The sequence below is a fragment of the Megalobrama amblycephala genome, linkage group LG2 (assembly GCF_018812025.1).
Source record: "Megalobrama amblycephala isolate DHTTF-2021 linkage group LG2, ASM1881202v1, whole genome shotgun sequence".
NCBI lineage: Eukaryota > Metazoa > Chordata > Actinopteri > Cypriniformes > Xenocyprididae > Megalobrama > Megalobrama amblycephala.
In genome coordinates, this window is record NC_063045.1 from 47836453 (window position 1) to 47850863 (window position 14411).

Consider the following 14411-nt stretch of genomic DNA (forward strand, 5'->3'; position numbering starts at 1 on the left):
CTCATTTACTTCCATAGTATAAAAAACCAAAACAAACTTTGGACTATAGGTTTAGAACAGCTTGAGGGTGAGTAAATGATGACAGAATTTTTATATATTTGGGTGATCTGATCGTCAATTCCTGCGCTGTATGCAAATTTAAAGGTGCTACAGAGGATGTTTTGTTTTATACATTTTTGCAATATTACTTGAAACTGTCTTTACTAACTGATAAAAGACTATTTATTAGGTGCACTGAAAGGAATAATATTAATATACATCATCTGTGCATGAGGTAGGGCCTTAAAAACATCAGCCAATCATTTACGCGTTCATCGCGTAAACGATTGGCCCTCTGGCTTGTCAATCACTACCATGACGTTCCTTGTGAGTGACGTGCGCGGCTGCGCGCTCCAGTAACTTTCCACACTCCACAGGCGCCGCATGCAATGTTTTTGTCAGGAGACAGGAGTAACAACTGCAGATTATGAGTTACCTGCGGTGAGTCCGACATAATGAATCCACTAACACGACACAGCGAATGCCGGTGGTAAACAAACACTTGTGTTCCAATACTCGTGCACGAGTTTTGGGAGGCGTTCCCTCGAAATGAGCTGTGAAGGAGGGGGGTTGTTCTTACGCATGCGCTCATTTCAAAAACTCACTAACAGTCTTTGGTTTCTCAGTTGTCGAAAAGATCCTCTGTAGCACCTTTTATGGAGTTAAATGGAGCTAGTCATCTGTGGCAATGCGTGTTGGAGTAGTGCTATCATATCTTGCTATAACGTCATATTGCCTATAACATGCTCTCACACATTTATTTTCTTAACATTTTTGGAGGAGTAAAATTCACATATGTGGTTTCAACAACCTGATGCATTTACACTTGTCCAGTTTTGTTTCGAAGAGCATTTACACCTGGTCTTTTTACTATCGGATAGCTATACAATCAAAGAAAATGCATGAAGTGACCTGGTGTGAACAGGCCCATAGTAAGTGTAGTATTGTAAAGATAACATTATTTTTCAAATAAAGTCATGCTGAAACTGAGGTAGCGACAGATCTTTTCTTCTGTATTGTGACATACAGATTATCGAAAAAGAAAATACCAGGGAGATGTTTGTCGTTTTCAACGCAAGGTCTAGTTATAGTGTTTTTATTACGTATTATGATTGTCATTTGTATTCTTATGATTGTCTTTTGTACAGTACTAAAGTCAAAATAAATTAATAAAATATCAACAACTCAAATAATCATTAATAGTTCTAATTTATTTGTATGGCATGTTTTAGAAGTGTTGCTCCAATAAATTGAAAGCCCTGCTTTAAAGACAATGAATGTAACTTCTGTAATGTGACATATTATGTAAGATGTAACTTGATTTTATCTGTCGAGATTTGACTGGATCGAAACATGTTGGGCTGTGATATTATCGAGTAGTTTCAGAAAGTTATTACATTTGGATTTTATTGTATTACTATAATTTCTACAGTAATTATTTCTATAGAACATTTAAAAACAACAGAAATTGAAAAAAAGTGCTTTTCAGATAAAATAAGTAAAAATAAATATCGGTGGGATTTTCTCCCAGAACTTGAACAGATAGGGTCACTGTCTGGGAACAGGCAGTCGAACAGGTTGCATCTCCAGCTGCGGGTGTGTGTGCATATGATCTGTGGCGCCCTGAAGGTAAAAGCACATGTTCATTTTCTCACATGTTCATGGGTGAGAAGGAGGGCGGGGGGGCTGAAGACTGTACATGCTCCAGCTGTTTGGAGGAGTGGAGGGGAGGGCGGAAGAGGGACTGGCACATAAGCGATACAGTCAGGAGGTGAAGTGTAGAGAAAGAGAAACATACAGCTGAAGTCTGCGGTGGAGAGGACCGGCTCTGGAACGGGATCTTCTAGAAGACTGACAGAATAAATCACTGAATGTTCGACTGGAAAATCTGCAATGGTTTTAGGATCTTACCCATGAACACAGCTGCCTGCCGATGCCTAGAGGTACCACAAACCAACTGCATCTTTAATTTACTCTGAAGCCCAAATGGCTCATTTTTTTTACTTTATGATATGCATCATGTTTTTTTTACTATTCTGTCAATTTAAAAACTTTTTTTATTAAATTTTTCTTTTTGTTTTCTTTTATTGGAAGTACACCGAGGAAATGTTATTGCTCAAATCATGCTCTTTTATGTCAGTTATGTTTTATTTAAGCGACTTTGTCTCTGATGCTTATTCTAAAATCACTTGGGTTATTTTCCCAGGAGTAAATTCTGATACTTAAACAAAAGTATCCATTTGCTCACCATCTGAACGTATGGCTTGCCTAGGAGAAATAACTGAGATATTTAAATACTTCCTTTATGATTTTTCTTTCTCATGACTGAGTTTGAATATGAAGGACATGGTCCATACTAATGGAATTTCAGAGTCATGTTTAGTTAAACAAGAAACTTCCTTATGATCCCCATGGATGGATGTCAAATCACTTTAGCATGTGTGGGAAAATGGCATTGGTCCATAAGTATTTGTGTGTGTGTATGTGTGTGTGTGTGTGTGTGTATTAACCCTGCATGCTCTGATGAGCAATACAGGAACTGTCTGGAGAAACCCCATGGGAGGTGTGTGTGTGTGTGTGTGTGTGTGTGTGAGTATTTAGAGACTGCATGTTTGTGGGAGAGTTTGCATTACAACGCTCAAAAAGGATCATAGTTTTACTGCCTTGGTGGTCTGAGAGTCAAGTTCACACAGTTTAACACACACTGCTACACACTACACTGCTCATTGACACAATTGATAGTTTCAGAACAGAGTTTACTTTTGCATTTTCAATATCCTGAATGTTTAATTCCAGAATACCTCACATCATGGAAGTAAAATGTGTTGTAATTCATGTCGACTGTAAATTAAATAGCATTAGAGTTGTTGTTTTTTAACCTCTGTCTAGCCTATTCACCAGGTATGTTTTATCTGCGTTTATGATTGACGTTACTATGAAGTTTTTGTTAGCCTTAGAGTGATTAAGTGTTTTTCCATATGCAGCGTGGACTGATGTCTGTGCTGTAGAGGTACCAGATCTCTTAAGAGCACAGCAGGACTTTTCTGGTAATACATGGCCTAATGGGATTACTGTCAAACATTTATGATTCAGATACAGCTTTGAATGTGCTGTATAGCACTCGCATTCATGATAGCATAACAGAGCTGAACAGTATCACAAAGATTGAGATTACACACACACACACACACACACACACACACACACACATACTCTGCATGGTCTTAATATGTATGTGTTTGAGAATATATGGTAAAATAGTTTGCATTGGTTGGAGCAATGGGTTTGAATCCTGCTTGCAACATTTCACCATCATGTTATTTCTTTTATTTATTTGTTCATTTGAAACATTTCTTGGAAAAATGATTTAATGTTTACTTAATTAAGAAATACTTCTTTTAAACTTTTTACTAACTGAGAAAAAGCCCATTCACAAACATTATGAAAACTATAACAATAATTATATTAGCATCCACACCAACACACAGTAATATTCTGTTTATTATAAAGTGACTTCTGACTCTTTATAGGGATATTTCACCCAAAAAATGAAAATTCTGTCATCATTTGCTCGCCCTCAAGTTGTTCCAAACCTGTCTAAATTTCTTTGTTCTGCTGAACACAAAGGAAGATATTTGGAAGAATGTTTGTAACCAAGCAGATGTGGCCCTCCCATTGACTACCATAGTAGATTAAAAAAAAAATAGTCAAGTGGATTCTGATTGGCTGTGGCTTGGTCAATATTTTTATTGTTCATCAGCTGAAAAATATCAGTCTGAAAGTAATTCCAATGATATTTGTGCTAACGTTTAAGAGCGTTATTAAAGATCAGATAACTTTGATCAAATGTTCTATCAATATTACTGGGAGAACATCTGTCCTTAACCTTGAGAGAACCTTGCCAGAATGTTAGCTGGGAAAGCAGGAATAGAACCAGAACTAAAGGTGTATGTGAGTAAAGAAGAAAAAACCCCAGAAAGAATGCAAAGACCTGAGAGAGTCATTTGTGGGCCGAGGTGACTTTTAAGGACACAGGACCTGTGTTCTTATATAATCAGAGATCTTGCCTGCTCAATCAAAACAAGAATGCCTTTGATTGTGCCCCGCTCCCTGTGGCATCCAGGCTCTGTGTGGCATCCGTGCCTGCTGCTCTCTCTCATGGCGTTCTGCCTGTTGTCACGTCGAGGTGATCAGGAATGCCTGGGTCACGAGGGGCTGCGTGTCCTGGCTGCTGGGATTAGATGCCATAGCAGCGTAACCCTATGCAGAGGTGATTGCTTTGTGTTTGTTTCTGTGACATTTTTTTACCAGCAGCTCTCTATGGTTTATTGTGTTGAGTTATGTGACTTTGGCTGACTCATGATGCTGCTTTGCTTTAGGTTGTGTTGAGGTTTATTGTTTTGGGCACCCTTTGTATTGGTTCGGTCCTTTGGTTCTTGGCGGGGGACATTAGATATTAATGGTATGTGTTAATTAAACTCTTGACTTCACAGCAGTTCTTTATTCCCACACTAAGGACTTAGGCCTTCCCAAATTCCCCTCTGAGCTTTAGAAGGTCCCAGAGTCTCTTTAAAGTTCTGCAAAACAAGCCCAGTGGTTGGGCTTCATTTGAGCACTTCATTACATGTTGTTGTTACTACTGATCTGAGAACCATGCCTTTTTTTGTAATATTGAAGGCAAGCAGGAAGTTGAGATTAACCAATTGTAAATCATTATAAAAGAGCACTTTTTATTAGGGGTGTAACGTTATATCGATATAGTACAATATTAAAATGCGACAATATGTATCCGTGATGTGACCGATATGTATCGTGATACAGTTAGTTTTATCCACGACTCAACTTACTGTATTTACAAGGTATAGTTCACCCAATTATGAAAATTCTGTTATCATATACTCAACCTCATGTTGTTTCAAATTAAATTTTTGTTCATCTTCCAAACATTAAGATATTTTTTTTTTATAAAATCTGAAAGATTTCTGCATTTCTTTCCCTCTGTTTAAGTTGGATGAGTCTTGATTTATCTATCAGGAATTGATTAGTTTGTGGAAAAGTTGGCATTACCATGCAGTTGGAGGGGAGGGGTTGAAAAATATGATTGATTGGTGATGTCAGCTGGAAAGAAAAGTATTTTTGGAGACGTAAAAAAATACATTTTAATGTATGATTACATTTTTTTTTTTCTTAAATCAGGTCAATTTTGACCATGTTGACTTGATATAATGTACTAATATGACATCCTCTTGATTCACAACTTCAGTAGATGTTTGACCATCACAAATGATCATAAAAACTCATGTAATGTCATGTTTTATGCATGCTAATGTCCTTAATTACACACCATTACACTTTAAATTCCTCCGCCACTTACATGGACGTGTCTGTTGATAATCGACTCCTTGTGCGATCCAAAAGCCCAATGATTTATTTAACTCTGTCAATGTGAACAAACAAACAAACCATTAAAACAGAACAAACATCCACAGTGGTGACATGGGGGGCTTTTCCTGCCTATGACAGCATGGTTGGCTGCTCCCGCTGAGCGTTGTTTCTTGATGCCAGTGTTTGCACTCTGTAAAAGGGCCCCATCATGTCTTTCTCTAATTGCTTCCATGTGTGAGTGTGATTCTGAGTGCTGAACTGGTATTGAATGAACATTTAACATACAAGGGATTAGTATGTGTAACTTAATTTAGAGATGCTTTAAATAGTAAAGGAGCTATATTCTACATATATTCATGATATATTGGTGAATAGTTGCTGAATAGTGGTTCATGTGTTACTTAAAAGGTTAGTTCACCCAAAAATGAAAATTCTGTCATTAATTACTCACCATCATGTCGTTCCACACCCGTAAGACCTTCGTTCATCTTCAGAACATAAATTAAAATATTTTTAATAAAATCCGATGGCTCAGTGAGGTCTGCATTGCCAGCAAGATAATCAACACATTCAAACGCCCAGAAAGCTACTAAAGACATATTTAAAACAGTTCATGTGACTACAGTGGTTCAACCTTAATGTTATGAAGCGACGAGAATACTTTTTGTGCACCAAAAAAACAAAATAACGACTTTATTCAACAATATCTAGTGATGGGTGATTTCAAAACACTGCTTCATGAAGCTTCGAAGCTTAACGAATCATTTGTTTTGAATCAGTGGTTCGGAGCGTGTATCAAACTGCCAAAGTCACGCCCCCCAGTGGTGAACCATTGAAATTTCAAAACACTTATGACGTAACAAAGCCTCGTTTACTGAAATCACATGACTTTGGCAGTTTGATACACGCTCCAAACCACTGGTTCGAAAAACAAAAGATTCGTAAAGCATTCATGAAGCAGTGTTTTGAAATCGCCCATCACAAGATATTGTTGAATAAAGTCATTATTTAGTTTTTTTGGAGTACAAAAAATATGTAATATTAATGTTGAACCACTGTAGTCACATGAACTGTCGTAAATATGTCTTTAGTATCATTGGCATTGAAAGTGTTAGTTATCTTGCCGGCAATAGAGGCCTCACTGAGCCATCGTATTTTATCAAGATGAACAAAGGCCTTGCGCGTGTGGAACAACATGAAGGTGAGTAATTAATGAGAGAATTTTAATTTTGGGGTGAACCCTTTAACCCTTTAATATGGGCTCAAGGTTGAGACGTCATAACTATAATGATTTCTGAATGAGCAGTTTTAAGAATGAGCTCTGTGTTGCAAATGTTAGCAAATGTCTATATAGTAGGGTGACCATATGTGTCATCTTCCCAGGACGCATCCTGTCCAAGATTTCTAAATTGCCTAAAATGGCTTGAGCCCTTGCCTCTTTAATCATGAAAGTGGTCATATTGATGTGCCCCCAGAACACGATTTAGGAACGCGATTTCTAAACGGAGGTCTGTGCAAGCCGCTGTTCTTATTGACAGTCTTCATGCAATGCATTAAAATGTTGTCGTATTTGCAATGCTTTGACCGTTCTCTGTAGATCCAGCCTTCTCGCAAGCCACGATTGGTCGATTAATTTTTTAGTCATTACCTTCTGCAAATATGAAAACCAAAACTACATTTTATGCAACTTAGAAATCCTGGACAGGACGCGTCCTGGGAAAATGGCACATATGGTCACCCTACTATATAGTATCATCTGTTCAAAGAGCAAAAAAAATTCCATAATGTGTCCCTTTACTGCATGCTTTAGATGAGCAGAGGAAATGACACATGAGTGTGCTGTGAAGGGAATTTATGTCTCTCTGACTTGGACTTGTGTTCGTCAGTGGTATTATTGTATGTCAGTAATTCATACCCCTCAGGGGAGAGCTAATCACTGGGATTCTGCTGTAGACCAAAGTGTGAGGAATTCCTGTCCTGCTGCCAGGAACAGGCCGAACTGTGGAATGACAATGTCAGATTAGAAACATACAGAATAAAAAACGCCAGACAGGGATTTATGTATCAACATATTGTTCTTGAACAAATTTGGTGACACATCCACATGTTTCAAAACAAAAAGATTTTGTGCCTTTTTGTTCTTTTTGATTAAATCATGTGTGAAATCCTAGTTAGCAGAACAGCTTCTGTCAGTCAGTGTTGGCATTATCTGCTGGCTCTACTCAATAACACACACACAGAACATCTTTTATCATCTCAGCTGCCTGGTGTGTTTTTTTTTTTCTCCACATCATGGTGAATGGAGGAACACATAGAGAAAGAATGAATAGCTTTCCAGAGCCCTTTATTGACTACTTAAAATATTTCATAGAAGTTGGAACCATGGTTCAGCGTCTAGTCCATGTGCTCCAGATTTATTGAGTTGTTGTGCCTATTCCCTCTTCTCTCTTCCAATAATTTCCTGTCTTTCTCCACTATAACTATAAAGTTTTTTTGAAGAAAATGTGAAAAGAAAAATACTATAGTATTTACTATAGTAAACTAGTATTGGGTAAAGTCATTTGTTTATTTTACTATAGTTGTTACATTACCACAACAAATTAATTCAAGTACTATAGTATGGTTCAAAAACACTATAAATTACTATGGTATTTTTCATGTGGGGTGTTGGCTCATTGCCTCCATAAAGCTAGAATGTTGTCGGTGGTTGCCAGTTTGTTGCTACACTCTAAAAAATGTTGGGTTAAAAACAACCCAAGTTGGGTTAAATATGGACAAACCCAGCAGGTTGGGTTAAAGGGCACCTATTATGCCCTCTTTCACAAGATGTAATATAAGTCTCTGGTCTGGTCAAGGTTCGGCTTAAAATACCCCACAAATTTGCCCCTATTTGGGGGTGAGCAAAAACATGCCTTTTACTATATTACTATATTGCTGGCTAAAAAAAAATAATCCAAAATTGGTTGAAAAAATGGCTGGGTGAAAACAACCCAATCCCTGGGTTTGTCCATATTTAACCCAGCATTTTTTAGAGTGTATATGATTGTTAATGTGTTCTGGGTGCTATGCAGTTGCTAGAGTATTCAGGGTGGTTGCAAGGCCTCAAAAGGTATAAAGAGAAAGGCTGAGGAAGAGGAAAATGAAGGCAGGCCTAAAGACTGAGAGGATGAGCACATCAGCCAGAGGGAGGATGTTTAAGAGCGAGTGAGAGACGACAAAAGAAAAAGTTCAGGGCAGAGGAGCAGGCAGCTATCTGAGGCAGCTGGGGACAAAACTGGACTTTTTGAGACCTTGGAGGAAAAGGGATGCTCAGATCTGAGGGACACACATGTTTTCTCTGCATTATAAAGTGATGAGAACAACCAGTAAGTGTATGAACCACTGTTAGAGTTTATCTACAGATGGATGGAAGGCGCTGTGTGTGTATCAAGGGTTATGTGTTCAGGGAGATTTCTTCAGACTGTGAGTGGTTTCCATTCAGCAAATGTGTAATTTAGCACAAGTATGCAGAGAATCTTGTAAGAAAAGGATATAATTGTCAGATTGTGGTGAGGTCATTTCCTGACCAGTCTACTTTTATGGTGGCTTATTTTGAGAGACTCTTTGTTTTTGTACTCTCTTATTTCATCTCTTGTGGATCATTCTAAAAAGACCGTTTTTTTGTGCTGTTTTGTATTGAAAAAGTGAACGTGTAGAAAAAAGTTTGTGAAATTTGCCGTCTCCAGTCTGTCTGTTTCCATTCAATTGTCCTTTTACCGATAAATGGTGTGCGTAATGATGTCATCCTTTAAAAAATGCATTGTACGTTTTGTTGTATTTCTTAAAAAAATCTGCCCTTGAGCCGTTTCCATACATAATTTTGCATATATCGCAAATTATTTCGTATTGTTCGCATCTCAAATAATATACAGAGTAATAAGACAATTGAAATTTGCTAGTTTACAGCGTACTATTTTCAAAAATAATATTATTCAATTAGGAAATATTAGGAAATATCAGAAGACAATGGCGAGGTTGAGTAGCTTAATTGTCAGGACTGAATATTCAACAATATTATTGATTTGACTGCACTGAACTGAGCTGGACGATGACATCACTGTTTTCTCCAGAACTGCTTTATAGATTAAATGAACTGATTTAATAATTGATGATCTTTACAACAGAACTGAATCAACACTGAACGAACTTCAGCTGAACAATGACACTATTTTCTTTTAGAGCTGCTATACAGCCAAAATGATTTATCGAGGGAAAAAAAAAAAAAAAAAAAAAAAAAAAATATATATATATATATATATATATATATATATATATATATATATATATATATATATATATATATATACACAGTACAGTCCAAAAGTTTGGAACCACTAAGATTTTTAATGTTTTTAAAAGAAGTTTCGTCTGCTCACCAAGGCTACATTTATTAAAAATACAGTAAAAAAACAGTAATATTGTGAAATATTATTACAATTTAAAATAACTGTTTTCTATTTGAATATATTTCACAAAGTAATTTATTCCTGTGATGCAAAGCTGAATTTTCAGCATCATTACTCCAGTCTTCAGTGTCACATGATCCTTCAGAAATCATTCTAATATGCTGATCTGCTGCTCAAGAAACATTTAATGTGTACAATTGTACAAAATATTTGTGTACAATATTTTTTTTCAGGATTATTTGATGAATAGAAAGTTCAAAAGAACAGTGTTTATCTAAAATCTAATCTTTTGTAACATTATAAATGTCTTTACTGCCACTTTTGATTGATTTAATGCATTTTTGCTGAATAAAAGTATTCATTTCTTTAATTTCTTTTCAAAAAAATAAAAATAAAAATTCTTACTGACCCCAAACTTTTGAACGGTAGTGTATAATGCTACAGAAGCTTTGTATTTCAGATAAATGCTGTTCTTTTGAACTTTCTATTCATCAAGGAATCCTGAAAAAAAAAAAGTACACAACTGTTTTCAACATTGAAAATAATCATAAATGTTTATTGAGCAGCAAATCAGCATATTAGAATGATTTCTGAAGGATCATGTGACACTGAAGACTGGAGTAATGATGCTGAAAATTCAGCTTTGCATCACAGGAATAAATTACTTTGTCAAATATATTTAAATAGTACACAGTTATTTTAAATTGTAATAATATTTCACAATATTACTGTTTTTTACTGTATTTTTAATTAAATAAATGTAGCCTTGGTGAGCAGACGAAACTTCTTTTAAAAACATTAAAAATATTAGTGGTTCCAAACTTTTGGACTGTACTGTGTGTGTGTGTCCATGAGCATGTGTGTGAGATCAGGTTGAAATTGATTAATAGATAAACTGCTGAAGAATCGTATTGTTTCTTTTCAGAAATCGAGGCAAAGGAAGCATGTGACTGGCTGAGGGCGGCGGGATTCCCACAGTATGCCCAACTTTATGAGGGTAAGAAATGGGATTAATATCTATAAACATACACACAGATGTCAAAGAATTGTTCGTTGATTCAGTGGCCTCAACAAACGTCTGCAGTGTGGTTGCAGCTGTGAAGTTAAGTGACGGTAAAAAATCAGGAATGCAGTAGGGTGAGAGAGAGAGAGAGAGAGAGAGAGAGAGAGAGCTGACTGTTGCTTTGAGTTTGAGATCACACCTATCCCATCCCACCTCAGCTGGGCGGACAAAAGCCAAGCAGTGATCACAAGCTGAATTATTCTTGATTTTCCGCTTCAGACATATGGAATAAAAACAGCATTTATACAGCTGTGTGCTCCATTTGTCAGCATGTTTTTTTTCTTCCCTCTTTATCTTTTCTGGTCATTTTAGGGCCACGGCGAGCTATTTGCAGACTAGAGTTTCTATCCAAAGGGAGGAAGAGGTCATGGGAAAAAGTCTTCATTATCACTGCCGGAAAAATACAGTCCTTTGCCTCAGTCTTCCGCATAGGCCAACAAAGGGGTTGAGAGGATACTGTTCTCTCTGCCTCTCTCTCTCTCTCTGTTCCCCTGACTCCTCCTTATGATGCTTTACGTCAATGAGCGATAAAATGTCAACAATTCTATATTTAATGCCGTGTAAATTCAGAGCTCGGCTCTCATGAGAAAATGGAAGAAGCTCTCTTTGGCCTTGTGAGGTCATTATGCCATCATGACATAAATGAACTCCCAGATTCCACTGGGAAAATACCTTAGTGTTCATCTTGATCTGTCTTCCCTCCTTTTTGCTAATTGTCCGCATTTGTTTGAGTCATTCTGAGTGAGATTTGCGATAACCCCAGGTTCGGTTTCAGAGCTGGTCTGCTGTGTGTAATGTAATCAGCGAAGGAGCGTCTGCCAGAGATTGCACTTTCTTTATAAGAATTACACCACAGCTGCTATGGATCTGTGATCCTCTGCAGAACCTCCGGAGATGTCTGGCTGGACAAACTAGAAACATTTTATCCAGTTATCTCTCTATCTGTTTATTTCTCCCTTTCTGTTTTAATTCATGATTGTGATTTGCTATGTCTTGAAAATAACATTAAAGGGTTAGTTCACTTTCAAATGAAAATTAGCCCAAGCTTTACTCACCCTCAAGCCATCCTAGGTGTATATGACTTTCTTCTTTCTGATGAACACAATCGGAGATTTTTTAAAAAATATCCTGACGCATCCGAGCTTTATAATGGCAGTGAAGGGCACCCACGAGTATGAGCTGAAGAAAATGCTTCCATCCACATCCATCCATCATAAACGTGCTCCACACGGCTCCGGGGGATTAATAAAGGCCTTCTGAAGCAAAGCGCTGCGTTTGTGTAAAAAAAAAAAAAAAAAAAAAGCTTCCGCCAGACCACCTTCCGTATTCAGTGTATGAAGAAAGTTTAAAACTCTTGCAGTTCACAAAGCATATGCTACGTCCTACGCCTTCCCTTTTCAGCTTACGGAAAAAGTGTAACTGACGCGATGCCAGTTTTACACTTTCTTCGTAACTTGAATACGGAAAGCGGTCTGGTGGAAGCCAGATATTTTACTTCATAACTTGTTAAATAAGGATATGTTTTACACAAATGCATCGCTTCAGAAGGCCTTTATTAACCCCACGAAGCCATGTGGAGTACGTTTATGATGGATGGATGTGGATGTGTTCATCAGAAAGAAGAAAGTCATATACACCTAAGATGGCTTGAGGGTGAGTAAAGCTTGGGCTAATTTTCATTTGAAAGTGAACTAATCCTTTAAATAACACGCAAATGATCCTTATGTGAACTTTTGTGATCACTTATTTTGAAGATGTTGGTTACTTACATTAATCCTCTTAACCAGAACAGAAAATGATCTTCTTCCTGTCTCTGCCTACAGATTCCCAGTTTCCCATTGAAATATCCGCAGTCAAGAGGGACCATGACTTTCTCGACAAAGACCTTGTGGAGCCTCTTTGCCGGTAAGTTTCTAAATGTCAAGATTATCTCAATATCTTGAGATTGTTGAGACCGAGAGTCTTGCAGTCTACAGGATGGAACCTGATACACCGTCTTCACTTAAAATGACAGCTGTAAAATCAAAGGCCTTACTGTCAATCAAGTGCTCTGATGGCTGTGTTGTTCTGTCCATTTATATTGCTCAGTGTTGAACAATATGACAGCTTTAAGGACATCATGACATCAAAATTGTTCCCATTTACTTTCTTATTTAATGTTGTGATAATACCCTACATTCCGACACGTGATCTTCGTTCGGTTGATGCTGGTCTTTTAGTTGTTCCGGTAACACAGAACAATGGGTGATAGGGCTTTCTCTTCAGTTGCCCCAAAGTTATGGAATTCTCTGCCTTCCGAGATTAGAAATGCAGCATCCCTAAAAATGTTTAAATCATCCCTTAAAACTTATTTTAGGGAAGCATTTGGGTGAAAAATTGATTCTTGTGGTTGTCATGTGATGTTTTTTATGTATTTTTTTTTTCTAATTTATTTTATTTTTTTTCCCCCATTGTTTCTAAATAACTTTTGTAACGTGTTTTTATTATGCCTATTTTATGTATCTTAATTTTACTTATGTAAAGTGCTTTGAGAAAATACTTTTAAAAGCGCTATACAAAATAAAGTTATTATTATTATTATTATTAATATTATTATTATTAGCTTTCACTGCCACTGAAACAGCTCTTCTTTCACAATGGCACATGTTTTAGTCAATTTGTTTTCGTTTGGAAGAGAAAAATGGAATTGTTAATGCAGTGATTTAGTAGAGAAATAATTTTTTTAAGGCCAAAGGTCTGTTTCTTTTTATAACAAATGACTACATAAATTTTTTTTTTCATAATCTTTTTGTCACATAAGAGCATGAACAGATTAGAAAGAGGCTATTTGTATATGTTCATTTATTTTATTTCTGGCATTATTATTATTATTTTAATTTACTTGTTTTGTATCTTTGATAGTACTACTATCATTTGTTGTTGGGTAGTATATGTGAATGTATGTTCATCTATATTCATAAAATCTGTAAAAAAAAAACAAGTTTACACCTTTTCCCCAAGTCGTTTTATTACAAATTTTTTATTTTATTTTTTTTTTTTTTTCATAAAGTCTTTAAAAACGCACTACATCTTTTCCCCAAAAGTCCTTTTTATGAGCAAAAGTGTTTTTACTTTTATTTTATTTTTTGTTTTGTTTTGTTTTTTATTAATAAAGTCTTTAAAAACGCCTTTAAAAACGTCTTTAAAAACACCTTTTCCCCAAAAGTCCTTTTTATGAGCAAATGTGTTTGAAGAAACTTCAGCTGGTTTTATTTTTAAGACCAGTACCCAACCAGACGAAAGACTATTGTTGCCCCCCATCCTGCATGTACAAGTACGAGAAAGCTCGGCGGTGCTGGCCCAGTGGCGACCCCACCTCTGTAGCTGTCTGACCCATGTCCTCCATAAAGTCTGTCCCCTTCCCTGACGCTTTGATCCCTAATGCAGCCCCCATGGAGCCCGCTCTGATGTCCCTCTCAAAGGCCTGAGGGAGCATGTGG

The 14411-nt window shown here is 36.7% G+C and overlaps 1 protein-coding gene across 1 annotated transcript in view; it reads left to right on the forward strand.

Moving 5' to 3' along the window:
* Positions 1-14411, forward strand: part of stard13a (StAR-related lipid transfer (START) domain containing 13a) — an 88323-nt gene that overhangs the window by 58390 nt on the left and 15522 nt on the right. The window contains 2 exon segments of the mRNA XM_048181571.1: positions 10795-10866; positions 12756-12837. Of these exon segments, the coding sequence (XP_048037528.1) occupies positions 10795-10866; positions 12756-12837 (154 nt within the window).